General features: G+C 43.7%; 1 protein-coding gene across 1 annotated transcript; it reads left to right on the top strand.

The window, feature by feature from the left end:
* Window positions 1-5,209: 5,209 nt before the first annotated feature.
* Window positions 5,210-14,580, top strand: LOC113032403 (cysteine-rich venom protein ablomin). The gene is made up of 6 exons (XM_026185314.2): window positions 5,210-5,302; window positions 6,066-6,156; window positions 7,067-7,209; window positions 13,724-13,812; window positions 14,129-14,211; window positions 14,304-14,580. Exons 1-6 carry the CDS (start codon window positions 5,222-5,224, stop codon window positions 14,438-14,440), a joined length of 624 nt encoding a protein of 207 aa, XP_026041099.2. The 5' UTR covers window positions 5,210-5,221; the 3' UTR covers window positions 14,441-14,580.
* Window positions 14,581-16,817: the final 2,237 nt, after the last annotated feature.

Raw genomic sequence — 16,817 nt, 5'->3', positions numbered from 1 at the left:
TGGGTTTTTGTCTTGTTTTGTTTTTGTCATATCTGTATAAATGCACGTGTAACACAGTCAGTAGTATGGCCTTTGTTCTCACAATATTTTACATATGTTTGCCCCCAGAGTCAGAACAGTATTTTGGGAAAAGCCTGTAAATTATGCTGCCACTTATTCCACAGAAGAACCTGAAATCATTAGAACTGCCTCCTGTGCCGACAGTTTAAGTCAGTTTTAAAGGCACAAAAATGCTCTCTCTGTCAGAGTGATTGCTCTTGATGTGCATTTGTTCTTGATATATTATTGCACATAATCTGGGGGCTGTGTTCACCTGCTTGTACAGTGTGTCAGTTGTATTTCTGGGATTGTGTCTGTAGTCATTAAAAATCTTCTGCCCTTTAGCTCAATAAAACTGTTAGCTCGATAAGTAAAGGATTTTGTGTCAATAGTGTAATTGTTCTTTTTGTATGCTTTTTCACAGCTATGTTTACAGACTGTTTTGCCATACACTTGACCTAATTTGTCAAAAGAGACAGCACACCAGCAACACACGTACAGACAAGCTTGACTCAAATTTGACCTTTTGTTTAATATAGATATGCAGACAACAATTTCATTTTCTTTGACTGCAAGACTCCTGAAGCCATATCATAAGACAAATGTACTAAATGACTAAATTATAACATGGTTTATGTGCTAAAGTATTGAAATGCTTAAGATTAGTGAAAAGGCATTAGCACTCTCACCAGAGATCTTTTTCAAAAACAAACATATTCATGTACATGGATGAAGCCTGCAGTAAGATATTCAGTCAGTGCATTGTGGGCTGTTGTAAGATATGTCAAAAATGTACAAATGTACATGTTACATGTTTTTCTTTTTTTTTTCTTACATGTTGGCTGTGCAGACTTTTCTGCAGAGTGAAAGCATTCAGCAGCCCTTTTTCTCCTTCTAAAATCAAGAAAGACTTGAGCCTTTCTTGCACATTTCCACAGAGCCACACCTCATTAGGCTGTCAGTTTTCTGCCCAGGGTGTCCATCTGCAGCTGCTTCTGTTCTGTAATGGCTACTATTACTTTAAATGGTGTGCTTTTATTCTTACTTCATGAGAAGACCTTATGTTTCAAGGATATATGCATTTCTGGATGTACACAATGCCAGTGGTACAGGAAGAACTACTCCCATTCAATCCATCATTGTATGAATACTTATCACCACTGACAGCAGAGAGCAAACTGAGTGAAGTTTGTATTTCTGACTGAACAATTGCTTTACAGTTTGTATAACTGGGTATCCATACGTCACATATCTCACTCTTTAAAGATAGCTTACATCATTGTTTGAACTTGCAGCAAACTTGATTTCATTACTTAAAGCGTAAAGCCACGTTGGAGTCACAGCTTTCAGAAGGGCAGTGCTGAATTTTAGTCAGTCCACCACTTTGGTTCACACTGAAAAACATTAGAAACTATTAGATGTTAAATTAATTCACATTAATTCATGCTTTATACATTTACATCAGGTGGATTATCACAAAATGTATAAAAACCCACAGGACCGTGAAGGTAAAGAAGAATGATTTTGGCTTTTCCTTTCGAATCACCATGGAGTTGACATTTTGTATTTTTCAGTGAAAAATCTGGGTAGCTATTATGGAATCCTATGAAATGTAGTGGGGACCATCATTATATTAAATTACATTCATCCGGAAGACCCATTTGTCAAAAGTGACTTCAATAAGTGCACTCAAACTCAAAAGAACAAGAACTACATGTAATTGAAAAGTTAGAGAGCTATGTTGCTATAAGTGGGGTTTTTTTTTTTGTTTTTTAAGACCCTTTGTCTTCTTGTCTGTGTGAAATGTGTGGACAAGTCCTTAAGATGCTGTAGTGCCAGTGCCTCTTTACTGCTAATGCAGTGCCAGTTTTATCAAGAACTAGTTCCACACATCTCCACAGAAATAAAAGACTGGTGACTGTGCCGAAAAGCAAGTCGCTGCAAAACAACCGGGCTCAAAGGCAGTATTATACTGTGGGAGGTTCTACTTTTTTTTTTCATCAAACAAAACATCTGTTATATAAGGCTATGTAACATTCAGTTTTCAAACCTGTCAAAATGACCTGTTTCTTAAAAGGTATCCAAAAGTTGGTACAAAATAAACAGTGATTTGAACTGATTATCTCAGGGCTCTAGCACCATCACCACACCAAACGGATGATTTACAGGACTGTAATGATGCTAAACACCCACATTTTCAGATTGTAGCACGTCAACATTTATTAAACTAAAAATTTAATAAATGAGAGCAGCTTTTCTTGTGGAACACAAAAACACACCAGGACCAGGACTTATCCTGAATTGGATAAGTAGTTACAAAAATCAGTGAATGATTGGCTTATTTGATGTATATGCACATTTTAAACATCCTCCTTCCTTTTATTTAACTTCTATTTATCATAAAGTAAACCTCATAAGATTAATTATTACTTTTGCATGAGGAAAACATGCACAGACACCAGGGGAAGCCAGATGTTTAGCAGTAAGCTGTCATGCCACCTTAACCTTAATACATCTCATTGTCTTACATGCATATTCTCTTACTCAACTTAGGGTTGCAGTTGGCTGGATTTTATTCCATCTGACAATGGGGAAGGTTCACTCAGGAGGTTAACTGCTGATTCTAAAAGGCTGTAGGTGTGAATGTAAGTATGAATGATTGTCCGTCCAGGGTGTACCTTGGACAGGCTATTGACTTTAATAATGATAGGTTGCTAAAGACTGAAATAAAATCAACTAGAAAAATACATCCTGCCTGTCTTAATTAATCCCCTTAGGATGCTAACATCGTGTAGCATTTATGATGATATTAAAAGTCAAAAGGCCACTTGTTCTACCATACAGGACCTTGAATTTGGTAGGTTTGTCTTCTACCCATGCAACAGCCACTTAGTTTTACCCAATTGTTTAAAAAGCCTATTTTCTCTTACGCATTACACTTCATTTTGAAAAGTGCTCCCAGTTTCAGTGATAAAAGTAACCAGTGTTACTGAGTCCAGCAATTCGTTGTTCTGCATAACAAAGAGAAAAGTAATGCATTAAGCATAAGGGTGATAGCAGCATAATGCTTTTTGTACAGTCAAACATGCAATGAAGAACTGACAAAAAAGATTGTGCTATGCTGTAAGAAATGTTGCTCCAAGATAACATTTCTACTTTGCCTATGTATAGTCCCTAACAGTGTAAACAACAGTGTAAGCTACTCATTTCACACAGTTTATTTGCAGACAAACTGCAAAAAAAATTCTTGATTTCATCCCCAGAAAAATATTAGGAGAAAAAAAAAAACATAATTAAAGAACTTTGCATGTCTCTGCATTTGCAAATGCTTTTTCTGTTTGACAAACTGATCTCATCTTAAATTGATTAGTGTAGCTTTTTAAACTTACTTACTTTTAGTTTAGAGAGGATTTTTTCAAACCCTCTCTAAACTAAAAGTACAAAAAGCAGTCTTTGTCACTTGTAGTTTTGGGTTAAAATAATATCATTGTGAATTGTACAACTGAATTTGCCTTAATGATCTGCTGGTTCCCACTCCTGCATGCCGTTGTGAATTAATCTTTTAATGTATTGCATTTTGTGCAAGTGCAAGTTATGGGCACCTCTTTAGCCCACCCAAGCTGTACAGCTTTAATCCTTTTTTATATAAAAGCATACAACTTTATCTTCTAATCCATCAGTATCAGTATTCCTTATTTGCTTTGACCTCAGAAACAGTTCCACTCTATGCTGTGTAAACACAGGCCAATACATCAGGTAGTCACTAAACCCTCGGGCTTAACAATTCCCCATTTACTCGCAGTCAGGTGTACTCTTATGAAGAAAGGGCCCCTTTAATGCAATGTGACAGACTTGTCTTTGTACAATATCCACTGTACTGAGCACTTGACATGGATCTATATAAGGAGGCAGAGGAAAGTGCCAACTCACCTCATCGTCCTGAGGACTTAGGAGCAGGTATGTAAGATCTAATCATTTTTATAGTTTCTGTTATATATCATATAACCAAAGCTATAGCATAGATAGATAGATAGATAGATAGATAGATAGATAGATAGATAGATAGATAGATAGATAGATAGATAGATAGATAGATAGATAGATAGATAGATAGATAGATAGATAGATAGATAGATAAACACTCAGATTTGTTTTGGAAGAAATATCTTACTTATTTCATGGATGAATGGCAAGCTACAAAAACTACACAGAAATTAAAAATGGCAACAATGTTTAAAAGCATCATGGATAAAAAGAAAAAAATGATTTTTGTTTTGTTTTCTTGTTCTCAGAGAAAATGCTAGCATTCCTCATTTACATCGTGGCAGTGCATCAGGTGCACTCAGCATGTGTTTTGGTGAGTAGAAGTGCAAAGCTTTCTTCTCTACTACACAGTAATGTCACCTATGTTATCATATGCTGCAAGAATTTTGCATGGGCTGAAAAGTGTATATTTTAGAATTTAAAACCTCTTTTTTGTTCTGTGAGTCCTCAGCAGAGTTTAGACTAAAATATTCTTTATTTTCATTCACTTGGTACTGTTGAATTAAGTTTTTCATGCAAGACAAATGATGCACAAGGATACAGTTCTCCACTATTAGTCATATTTTGGGGGACAACTGGGACTCAAAGGTTTTATAGTGTTAATTGTCTATAAACTTCCCTGACAGAGCAGTGAATGAAACTGATAAAAAAGAAACAAATAACAGCATTAAAATAGCTACAACAAGTAGAATTAGCATTTTTAGTCTGTTTCATTTATGAGAAATTAACTTGAATTTTCTTTTCATTTTCAAATGCTACCTTCCATGGTGTGTCCACAGCCAGGTAAGCGCTGTGAAAAATGCATTAGGCATGTTTGCAAAAGTATTTTATTTTAATCATCATCTGAAACTGTGCCAGTAAGTCTCCCAGTAAGATTAATGCATTTGGCCCAGTTCTCTCTGTGTACTCTTTTTGTATGTCGAGTCATTTTAGAGCAATTAAACCAGGATATGTTTGTGAGTCATATCATGGATATTAAACCACGGGAGTAAATACCACTCCTTATTATGTCTGTAATCCGGTGTTTACACATTGATTTTTAATGTCTGTGTGTGTGTGTGTGTGTGTGTGTGTGTGTGTGTGTGTGTGTGTGTGTGTGTGCGCACGCGCTCCTGCAGGCGTTTGCCCACAAAATGCAATGGTTCAGGCTGAGATCGTAGACGTGCACAATGCGTTCAGGAGAGCGGTTCAGCCTTCGGCGTCTGACATGCTGATAATGGTCAGTCGTGCTTTCAACTCTAACAGTAAATGTGGCTCCACAAGTGTTTACTCACAATCCTCAGCATTTGTTTTCCCTCCTTCCCTGTAGGAGGGAGAAAAATGATAAAGTGGGAGAGGTTTACTGCACCTCACCCACAGTCCTGTAAATCATAAAAGCCGGACTGTATAGTTTAATGATAAGGAGGTGACTCAATCCTAACTTCCAGTTTTTATCCAGTTCTTTCCAGTTCTATTCAAGCAACTCGGATTGTATGCAAATGTATTGAAGCTGTTTGACATATTCAAATACATTAGACAATTTTATTTCATGGATAGATTTAATCAGTCTAAAATATGATTTATATATTAATCATATGTGATGTTTCTTTTATTAAAGCATATTCAGTGTAGGAAATCAAGCCAGAAGTTCTGAAAGCAGGAGAATAAAGCTGTTTCATGTCCTTGCCAAACGAGCTGGGTGCAGAGGTGTGAGGCTTTAGCAGAGAAGTAAAAAGAAAAATTGCACGTTTGCGTTGGAACTTTTGGTAGAATAGCAAACTGGCTTGTGTCAAATAGCAAGGGCACTTCAGTTAAAGCCATTTCATATTTGAAGCATTAGAATAGGATGTATTTTCTAACTTTGCATTCTTAGTTCACCAATTTTTCCAGGCACAAATGGGCTGCTTTTCAGCACAAATCTAACCAGAGAATGACTTTTTTTTCTTAGGGATTGTTGGTGTATGTTCAAAATATAATGGTTTTTTTTTCTTTTTCTTTTATAGAGCTATAGTGAGGAGGTAGCAGCCAGTGCTCAGGCTTGGGTTGATCAGTGTATTCTGGATCATGGAGCACCCAGCACCCGCCTGCTCAATGGTATATGTCTCTTCCCTTTATTCCTTCTGTTTCTTTCTTTCTTTTTCTTTGTTACCTTGCACCACATCTCCATATCTGAATCTGGCTCAATTTAAAGGTTCCCTCTGAACTGAGCAAACCTGTGATTGATGGTCAGAATCACAGTGAACTTTATCTTATCTTCAGTCTTAATACCTTCTTTTAATAACAAATTACACAGAGTAGAATATATTATCTACGAGGAGATAATGATCTATAGGCTTTTAATGAACCCTGTTTTACTAAAAATTAAATCTACTGTCATGGTCCTGGGTCGGTGACCCAGCGCTTTGAGTTTATGATTATTATTTTCTAGTTTATTCTGATTTTGTATTAGTTCTTGGGGTTTGGTTGTCGTGTTTATTTTCCCTACCTGTGTCTCCCTCTGTGCTCTGTACGGGTCCCTGAGTTTTGTGTTGTAAAACAGTCTGTGTGTTTCCTGTTTTACTTTGTAGGTCTGTGTCTCGTTATGCCCATTAGTTCCAGCTGTGTCCCCTCCTGTGTGCCTTTTCCTGATTACCTGGTGTGCGTATTTATAGTTTGTGCCTGCCTGTGCTTCTTGTCGCGTCGTCTGTGTTTCTCTGTGAATCTTCTGTGTACTCAGCATTATTCCGTGTTTCACCGTGTCTCTCTGCTCCTCGCCCCGTGTCCTCCTTTTGTGTTAGTTTTCCCAGTTTAGGTTTATGTTTCGGTTCTGCCCGCTTCTTGGTTATTACTCACTGTAAATAGATCTCACTTGCACCTCCACCTCTGGCTGCTATTTGGATCCTCCTTCTCACCTCCACACGACTGCCGCCCCAGCCGTGACATCTACTGTGAAATGAAAACGAAAGCCTGCATTTGTAGATCCTAATAAATAATCAGTGCTGCCATGTTTCCCACTGTCAAAAAGGATATCACTTGGGCGAGAATCTGTTCTATTCATCTTCTCTTAAGTCGTGGACTGATGTCATCAATGCGTGGCATAGTGAGGTAGAACACTACAATTACCCCACTGGATCCACCAATGGAAAATCTATTGGTCACTATACACAGGTAACAACAGCTTATACAGAAAGGTTTCTGCTTTCTTTTACCTGTTTGATAGCTGCTTCTTTTTATTAACCCATTAAAGCCAAGTGCATCATAATTTGATTACATGACTCTTTGTGAGTTTTTAAGACTTCTTCATCATCAGTGTGATTTATTTCCTCCCCAAAAAACTGAAATAAGTTGCATGGTACATCGAAAGGAATAAATTGCAAAAAGAATGCAAATTAATATCACGTATTTTTATTCACCAGACGCTTCCGTAAACACAACATTTTTAATGAGACCTTTTTTGGCAATGGATTAGTGATTGAGACTTTAATGGGTTAACTGTGGATCAAATGACAAATGAAACGACTTTGTTCATTTCATACAGCTTTTCAGCATCTTTGGGGTTGTTGTTTTCTCCATTTATTACTGTCTTGCTTCAGTCTTACAGATCTTTGCTCAGCAAAACATTCACACAATAACAAAGTGAATACATACCCAAAAGAGCGTGAATCTTAAGCTTGCAGTGATCAGGTGGCCAAACAACACAACTCCAACTGAGTGAACATATTATTCTTGAACTGAACCAATATAAGCTTATCTAAGAAAAGTTACTCACAGAGCATTTTAACACCAGGGATGCCTTTTGTTCTCAAGTAGCCTCAGTTCTTGGTAGCTGCTTAATGATTTTGATCTACACTGACAATAGTATGCGGTAATAATATAGTGATATCTGCAGCTTTGTCAGATAGACATTTATATTGTGAATCACCCACTAAGGTCGACACATTAATAAAGTCTGTCCGACACGTTTGCTGTTTGCCATGAAGCATTATCATGCTGCAAGAAACATTTTTGCACCACTTTGAGTAAACTACAGACAGTTATGATGAAAATCCCAAAGGTCAGCCCCTTCAGAAATGACGCACTTAACTACTGCCTAATGACTGGCTGATCGAAGTGCTATGTCAGCCGGTGATCGGCTGTGATCAGCTGATCACGGGGCCGGGGTTAAAAGAGAGACGCCACCCACCTGTTCGCCGCTCAGACATCAGTATCCTCGTGTCACGAGCTCCGAAACTCTGCGACATCAGTCTCCGCCTGATCCAGCAACTGTGAGTTACAACCCCTTTCGATCCTTTTTCTCTTCCCGGCTCCGCTCGCTCTCTGTCTGTAACGACCGTTCCGAAGCCACGCTTCGTGCTCAGGTCATTACTAGAATAACTGCGTGTCTGCTCCAAACCCACCGCTAGCCTTCGCCGCGCTTGGGTCTAGCCAGCACGCCACACGGGCACGCCGAATTACTGTGTGCGATCCGCCCGGCCGTGACAGGATGTCTGAGCCGCATGTAGACCCAGCGGAATTCGAACGGCTGAAAGCCGAAGTGTTATATCTCCGCGGTGTGGTGGATCGGATGAGCACAAAGATGGAGTCTCTCACCGAAACTGTCCTCCAGCTTTCCTCTTCCGTCACCTCGCTGCAACGTCAGCCAGCGCCGGTGAGCGCCGAACCCCGGATCGGACTACCCGACAAGTGGAACGGAGTAGACGGCCGGCCTGATGGACTGCTCGCCACCTTAGACATGATGTTTGAATGTCAACCCACTAAATACGTCACTGCCCGTGCAAAAGTGGCGATGCTCACCTCTCTCTTGTCTGGCCAGGCTCAGGAATGGGCCGCGGCTCTCTACAACAATAAGTCTGCAGCGTGTAATGACTATGCTCTGTTTGTGGAGGAGTTAAAAAAGACCTTCGTTCCCCCCAGCAGTGAAGTGGAAGTGGAGTCACAGCTGCTTCATCTACGCCAGGGCAGCCGACCAGTCTGTTACTTCGCCTCCCGATTCCGCACCCTGGCTGCTAAGCTTCAATGGGGAGATGCTTCTCTGCGCTCCATCTTTCTAGAGGGGCTGGCTGATTACATCAGAGACGAGATGGCCGGCCGCGAGGCCCCAAAGACCTTGGATGAGGCCGTGGACCTTGCCCTGAAGATCGACCAACGCGTGATGTCGCGGCCTCGCCATGCCCCTCGGGCCTTAAAACCCTTCCAGCCTCAGCGGACCACGTCGTCGCAACCTCCTCCCCCCTCTGATGGAGCCACGGCTAGCCCAAGCAGCACATCCAGCGAGGAGCCCATGCAGCTGGGTGGACTCCCCAAAGAGGAGAAAGAGAGACGCTGGCGTGAGGGCCTCTGCGCCTACTGTGGATCAGCTCGACACCGTCGTCCCCAGTGCCCGCTACGGCCGGGAAACGACGACGCCAGGTAGACTGCGGGGGTGTCCCACCTGGCCCTTCCCACTCCTCCGATCCCTCTCGTTTTCTGTTACCGGTCACTTTTCACCTGAAACACCAACAGCTCTCATCCGAAGCCCTCCTGGACACCGGAGCCGCCGAGAACTTCATCGACCAAAAACTAGCCTCTCGGCTCCGCATCCCATTGACTTCCGTCGACCGATTTCTCCCGGTGACCTCAGTAGACGGGCGACCACTCCAACCCTACCCGGTCCAGTTCCAGACCCAGCCAGTCCGCATGTCTGTCGGGGATCATCAGGAGGAGATCCGGTTCCTAGTAGTCTCGGCCCCTTCCTCTCCTCTCATCCTCGGATACCCCTGGTTCCGTCGACATGACCCCCACGTCTCCTGGTCTTCCTGCCAGATCCTGGACTGGGGTCCCCAGTGTTCACGCCGCTGCCTTCTCCTCCGGACTGGACAGGACTCAAAGTCAGAAGAGGCGTCACCCCCGGAGCCCGTCGATCTGGATAGGATCCCTCCGGCTTACCATGACCTGTCCGAGGTCTTCAGTAAGAGGCGAGCCGCCGCTCTCCCTCCTCATCGCTCCTACGACATGGCCATCGAGCTCCTCCCGGGAGCAGTCCCTCCTCGTGGTCGCCTGTTCTCGCTGTCAACCGCAGAGAACAAAGCCATGGAGGAGTACGTCGCTGAGGCTCTCCAACAGGGCTTCATTCGCCCTTCTACCTCCCCTGCAGCTGCGGGGTTCTTCTTTGTAAAGAAGAAAGACGGCGGGCTTCGCCCCTGTATAGACTACCGAGGCTTGAATAAAATCACTGTTAAGAACCGCCATCCTCTTCCTCTGCTATCCACCGCGCTCGATTCCCTCTCCCAGGCCTGCATCTTCACCAAACTAGACCTACGCAGCGCTTACAATTTGGTGCGGATTAGAGAAGGGGACGAATGGAAGACGGCCTTCATCACCCCTAACGGGCACTGGGAGTATCTGGTGATGCCCTTCGGCCTCTGCAACAGCCCTGCTGTCTTCCAACACCTGATCAACGACGTCTTGCGGGACATGCTGGGCCGATGGGTGTTTGCCTATCTGGATGACATCCTGATCTACTCTCGCACCGAAGTAGACCATATTCGCCATGTGCGGGCCGTGCTAAGCAGGCTGCTCGAGTACCAGCTGTTCTGCAAACTGGAAAAGTGTGCCTTCCATCAACGGTCCACTACCTTCCTGGGCTTCACCATCTCCTCCAATGGCCTGACCATGGACCCGCAAAAGCTCCAAGCCGTGACCCAGTGGCCTCAGCCTTCCAGCCTTAAGCAGCTACAGAGCTTCCTGGGCTTTGCCAATTTTTATCGGCGCTTTATCCGCAATTTCAGCACCATTGTCGCGCCACTGACATCCCTCACCAAACCAGCTAACCTGCCCAAGCCCTTCTGCCTCCCCCCTGGTGCGAAACTGGCCTTCCGAGACCTTATTCGTCGGTTTGCTACAGCTCCCGTCCTGCTCCACCCTGATCCTGCCGGAGATTTTGTGGTGGAGGTGGATGCCTCCGATGTTGGCGCTGGCGCCGTCCTCTCTCAACACGGCCCGGATGGAAAACTTCACCCGTGCTGCTACTTTTCAAGGAAGTTCTCCGACACGCAGCGACGGTATGGTGTCGGCGACCGGGAACTCCTGGCCATCAAGTGGGCCTTGGAAGAATGGCGGCATTGGCTCCTGGGAGCGAAAGAACCGTTTCTGATCTGGACTGATCACCAGAACCTGATCCATATTCGTTCTGCCAAGCAGCTCAACCCAAGGCAGGCCCGTTGGGCCTTATTCTTCGAACCATACAACTTCCACCTCGCCTACCGCCCTGGCTCCAAGAACACCAAGGCAGACGCCCTCTCCCGGCAGTTCACCCAGGACGACTTCACGTCAGACCCTGGGCCTATCCTACCGTCTCATTGTTTCGCTGCCCCCCTTCGGTGGCCCTTGGAGGACTCTATCCGGGACGCCCTGACCGCCGAACCGCCTCCGCCGGAGACCCCAGCTGGGCGGCTCTATGTGCCATCCCGGTGCCGTCAGGAGGCCTTGCTCTGGGCTCACTCCTCCCCGCTCTCTGGTCACCCAGGGCCCGACAGAACCCTCCAGCTCCTCCGTCGTGCCTTCTGGTGGCCCTCCATGACTCGGGACGTCCGGGACTTCGTTTCCGCCTGTGACACCTGTGCTCGGGCCAAGTCCTCCACCCAGCCACCCGCTGGCGACCTTCACCCTCTCCCGGTGCCGAGACGTCCCTGGTCCCATGTCGGCCTTGACTTTGTTACCGGCCTTCCATCTGTAGACGGTCTTGACACCATCCTCACCTTTGTGGACCGGTTTTCTAAGGCGGTGCACCTGGTCGCCCTGGCCGGCCTCCCCTCCGCCAAACGGACGGCCGAGCTCCTCCTGGACCATGTCGTCCGGCTTCACGGATTCCCCAAGGACATAGTCTCCGATCGGGGGCCACAGTTCACCGCCAGGTTCTGGAAGGCCTTCTGCCGCCTGATCGGAGCGTCTCCCAGTCTCTCGTCCGGCTATCACCCTCAGACCAATGGGCAGGTTGAACGGACCAACCAACAGTTGGGGCGCTTCTTACGGTGCTTCGTCTCCGCCCAACCGTCGCTATGGCCTCGTTACCTGGTGTGGGCTGAGTTGTCTCATAACCTTCACATCTCTTCCGCCACCGGTCTCTCGCCCTTTGAGGTCTGTCATGGATTTCAACCTCCTATCTTCAGCCATCAGGAAGCGGAGGTCGACGTGCCGGCTGCTGAACGGATGGTCCGCCGCTGTCGCCAGGCCTGGATCAAGGCGCGGGCTGCCATTTCCCGGGCCAACGCTCTGTACACCCGGCAGCATCGTCGCCGCCACCGCCCGGGTCACCCCTTCCGGCCGGGGGACCGCGTCTGGCTCTCCTCTAAGCACCTACGGCTGCGCGGCGAGTCCAAGAAGCTCGCTCCCCGGTTCGTCGGCCCGTACGAAGTCACCGCCCGGCTCAACCCCGTGGCTTACCGTCTCCGGCTTCCGCCCGCCATGAAGGTCCATCCGGTTTTCCACGTCTCGCAGCTTAAGCGGCACGTCGCTTCCCCACTGGCGCCCCCCTCCCGGGCCCCGCCCCCGCCCAGGATCGTCGATGGGGGTCCTGTCTACACTGTCCGTCGGATCTTGGACTCCCGTCCCCGGGGCCGGGGGGTCCAGTATTTGGTGGACTGGGCTGGCTACGGCCCTGATGAGCGCTCCTGGGTGCCGTCCCGCTTCATCTTGGATCCTTCCCTCATCTCGGATTTCCGTCGCCGCCGTCCTGGCCCGTCGGGTGCCGGTCCTCGGGGGGGGGGTCCTGTCAGCCGGTGATCGGCTGTGATCAGCTGATCACGGGGCCGGGGTTAAAAGAGAGACGCCACCCACCTGTTCGCCGCTCAGACATCAGTATCCTCGTGTCACGAGCTCCGAAACTCTGCGACATCAGTCTCCGCCTGATCCAGCAACTGTGAGTTACAACCCCTTTCGATCCTTTTTCTCTTCCCGGCTCCGCTCGCTCTCTGTCTGTAACGACCGTTCCGAAGCCACGCTTCGTGCTCAGGTCATTACTAGAATAACTGCGTGTCTGCTCCAAACCCACCGCTAGCCTTCGCCGCGCTTGGGTCTAGCCAGCACGCCACACGGGCACGCCGAATTACTGTGTGCGATCCGCCCGGCCGTGACATGCTACATGAGAACTCTGGCTCACATTATGCAAAATACATGAATTAAGTAGAAAGTGCAGACAGTGATAAGAGAAGTCCAAATGATTAAGTACAAAAATTCCTTCTAGTTTTATCGTTGTTGAATAAAAGTATAATGTTGCTATCTGAGCTGCAGGATGCTTTTGATGTCATGACGAAGGACTCTGTTTGTGTCTTTCTCATTACTAAGTATTCATTTTATGGTGGATTGTATGTTCAAGACGAGTGGCCCTTCCTGCTTTCAAAAAGAGAATCCAAACCTATTTAGAAAAATGAAATTTTTATATTTCAAAAAGCAGTTGTTTAATCACTTTTAAACAGGCACTGCGTTTTTAGGAAGATAAATTTGTCTCTTTTAACTAAAACAAATGTAGTGCTTTAAATACAAATTAACTTGCAGAGTGTAGTGCCCAAATGTTTCCAGGCAGTCAAGAATTAGCAATGTTAAAACAGGACAAACATAAATGACTTATGTTCATATTTGAGCAGTCAGTAGCTATTTCAACACTGGAGTATCTCTAAAACCAACGGCTTTATGTTTTTCTCATCAGGTCATATGGAACAGCTCATACAAAGTTGGCTGTGGAGCAACGCTGTGCCCTAACAACATCTATTACTATGGCTGCCATTATTATCGCGCGTAGGTGACACCTTTCACACCCATAAAGCCTACAGTGGCTTTATTTTACATGTCACTTTGTTAGCAATCTTAACAGCAATGGAAATAAATTGAAGTTTGAGGGTGGAGCACACTTTGTATCTTTATCTTTATTTCAGACATATACAGAAAAAACGATATATGCAAGTACACATACTTGCATTTACATGTACAAATATCAATATATATGTAAATACAGACATATGTGCTCAGACAAAACGAAAAATAGAGTCTAAATTACATGAAATTACAATTATTAAGCCTGAAATAATTGTAATAAACTGTTTTTATTTAACAGAGGAAACTTCAGGCGATGGGCGCCTTACACACCGGGATCTCCATGTGGCTCCTGTCCTAACAACTGTGTGGACAAACTCTGCAGTAAGTAAATGTGGTGTTTAATTACTGGGCAGGTAAAATGTGTTGCTGATAATGAAGACAATGAGCTAATCATTGCTTTACTTTATTTTTAGACAACCCCTGTCCATATATAGACCATTACATCAACTGTCCAATCTTGAAAAACACCACTGGATGCAGTAATGAGCTGGTGAAGGCTTGGTGCCCTGCTTCATGCACATGCACCACCGAGATCATTCCAATAGGCTAAAGGCTAAACTGTTGAGTCTGCAAACTGAGCTTCAGCCCAGTACTGTTCACATGTTCTTTGTTGGCTCTCTGTCTGTAACATGAGATAAGATACCAATGACATATGAAAGAGAACATGGAAAATAAATAAATACAGACAAATCTGTTCTATTGTCTGGAGACATTTCTTTAACACTTCACCTTTAATCAAAGACACTTTGCAGATTGTGGACAGACAGTCATAATGAATCGCAGTATTTTGTCGGAACAAACATTAAATAAAGTGTTATTGTTAATCCAATGATGCTGGCAGCACCAGATGGTGCATTTAAATATTGACTCAGCACATACTGATACAATAAGTATTAGTACATTAAAAATAGCATATTCTGCATATGCTGAAGTTCAACTGTCTTTAAATGACTGAATATGAACAGTCTTCAGTAAATTGATCCCATATGTAACAGTCATCAGAGCTTTATTATATTTACATACACATATTTATTGAGTTTACATTAATATGCAATATGCTCATGCCTTCACATTCATTTTTATTGTAAAATGTAATGAAAGTCAGCAGAGAATTTCCCACGGTTAAAGATGACACTGCAATATCAAGAAGTTTAAAAAGCTGCAAAAATGACATTTTTCTCATTAACTAGTGATGACCTAAAACAAACAATTAAACAAACAATCAATAAAGCAAAGAAACTAAATGAAATACTGAACACACACTCAATAATAAGGATACAGTAAAAATCAATTTCCAAATGTATGAATAAATATTAATTAAAAAAATACTGAATGTACCCGACTGTTTTGTTTCTTATACTAAGGAGAAAATTGGTTAAAAACAAATAGTTAACTACAAATAGTAGCTCTTGTCAAGGGGACAACGGTAGCATCTTACATGGTACCACAGAGAACTGTTTGGAGGCACCACCAAAAAAGCTTTAAGCCGAACCACAGCCGAAGGAAAATCACCGACAACTAAACTGTTTTACACACTTGTGCAAAAAGACCACGTTGAAAAAGGAAAATGCTCTTTTATATTTAAAACATAACAGCATGGGTAGACGTTTTGTTTTTATTATTATTATAAGTGTTTTGTAATGCAAACGCGAATGGTCACAGGACAAGTCAGAACAAACTTTGCCCTGCACAAAAAAAGACAGTGTACCATTATAAGTCAGCAGATGTCTCTGTTGTACAACTCACCCCACCTCCTGCTTTTGTATTTCACAACACTCGCTTTGGCTGCTTTCATCTGAGGCAGTGGACTATGAACAAAGCCTACTAAACCATGTAAAATAACATTAAGCCTCATCACTCACTCTGTGTGTCTTTTTGTAAAGGAGGGTATGAATTTAGGCTCTATGAATTACATTTAAGGTCTGTGTTGACTATGCATGACTAATATTTTAAATCGCTTAATCATCCCTCCTAAAACCCGATTACTTTCTTTCAAAGAGTAGTTACTGTGAGAATATTTTCACAAGAAATCTGACGCAATAGTGCAATGAGACTGTTATGTAGTAAGAGCCGTTACTTCACCTTTCAGATTAGTACATCTTCCGAGCACCGTCCGTATAAATACAAGGAAATTAGACATAATGTGAGCTGTTTTTGATTCATCATAAATACCACTCAGATGGACAACAACAACATTAGTCATTCAGAACATGTCCTACAGTCATGCAGAGAAAGCAGTTTATATTTCAAAGCATTAATCTGTTTACTTTCAAAAGTAAGTGTAGAGTCAACCCTGCCAGGTCATTGTTAGAAAACAGCATTCCCTGCTGTAGAAAGGCTTTCCATGGAACGTTGTCTTTGCTCTTCCTAAAAGCAGCTTGACAATATTTTGGTTATCCATCTATTTCCTGTATCTTCAAGGACTTCCTGTATGTGAAACTGATGAATAAAACTGTGAGATTAATGACATTTGCCCAAGAATCTTTTGTGTGCACTTGCTTCTTGCTGCTGTTGACTTTTATTTTGTTTCGTGTTGTTTACTTTCTTTTTATGCATTATTCACAGATGATGCTTGAAAAGAAGATAACATGATACAGAAATATATAATAAAATTAAAGAAAAAGAAAGCAGAACTACACCAGCAAGACTTATTTATGTTTTTTGGTGGGGTTTTTTGTATTATCCTTGTTAAATGTTGTAGGTAGAATGAATGGTGACTGGAACAGTATAACTACAGGGCTTATTTTCTCACTTGATAAGTGAAAATGAGCTCTAACTGTTAAACCACATTATCAAAATTGCATTTTCTCATTGCTCTGACATGACCTAAGCGACACAGCAGGTGTAAGCATGAAAAATGCATTTGACCCCAAAACACCTCTACAATTCACACTGAGCCCCTTCCCAGGTGGTTGGACCTACTCTAG

Source organism: Astatotilapia calliptera, chromosome 11 (genome assembly GCF_964374335.1).
Source record: "Astatotilapia calliptera chromosome 11, fAstCal68.1, whole genome shotgun sequence".
Classification (NCBI taxonomy): domain Eukaryota; kingdom Metazoa; phylum Chordata; class Actinopteri; order Cichliformes; family Cichlidae; genus Astatotilapia; species Astatotilapia calliptera.
This window is presented reverse-complemented; position numbering and strand designations above follow the sequence as displayed.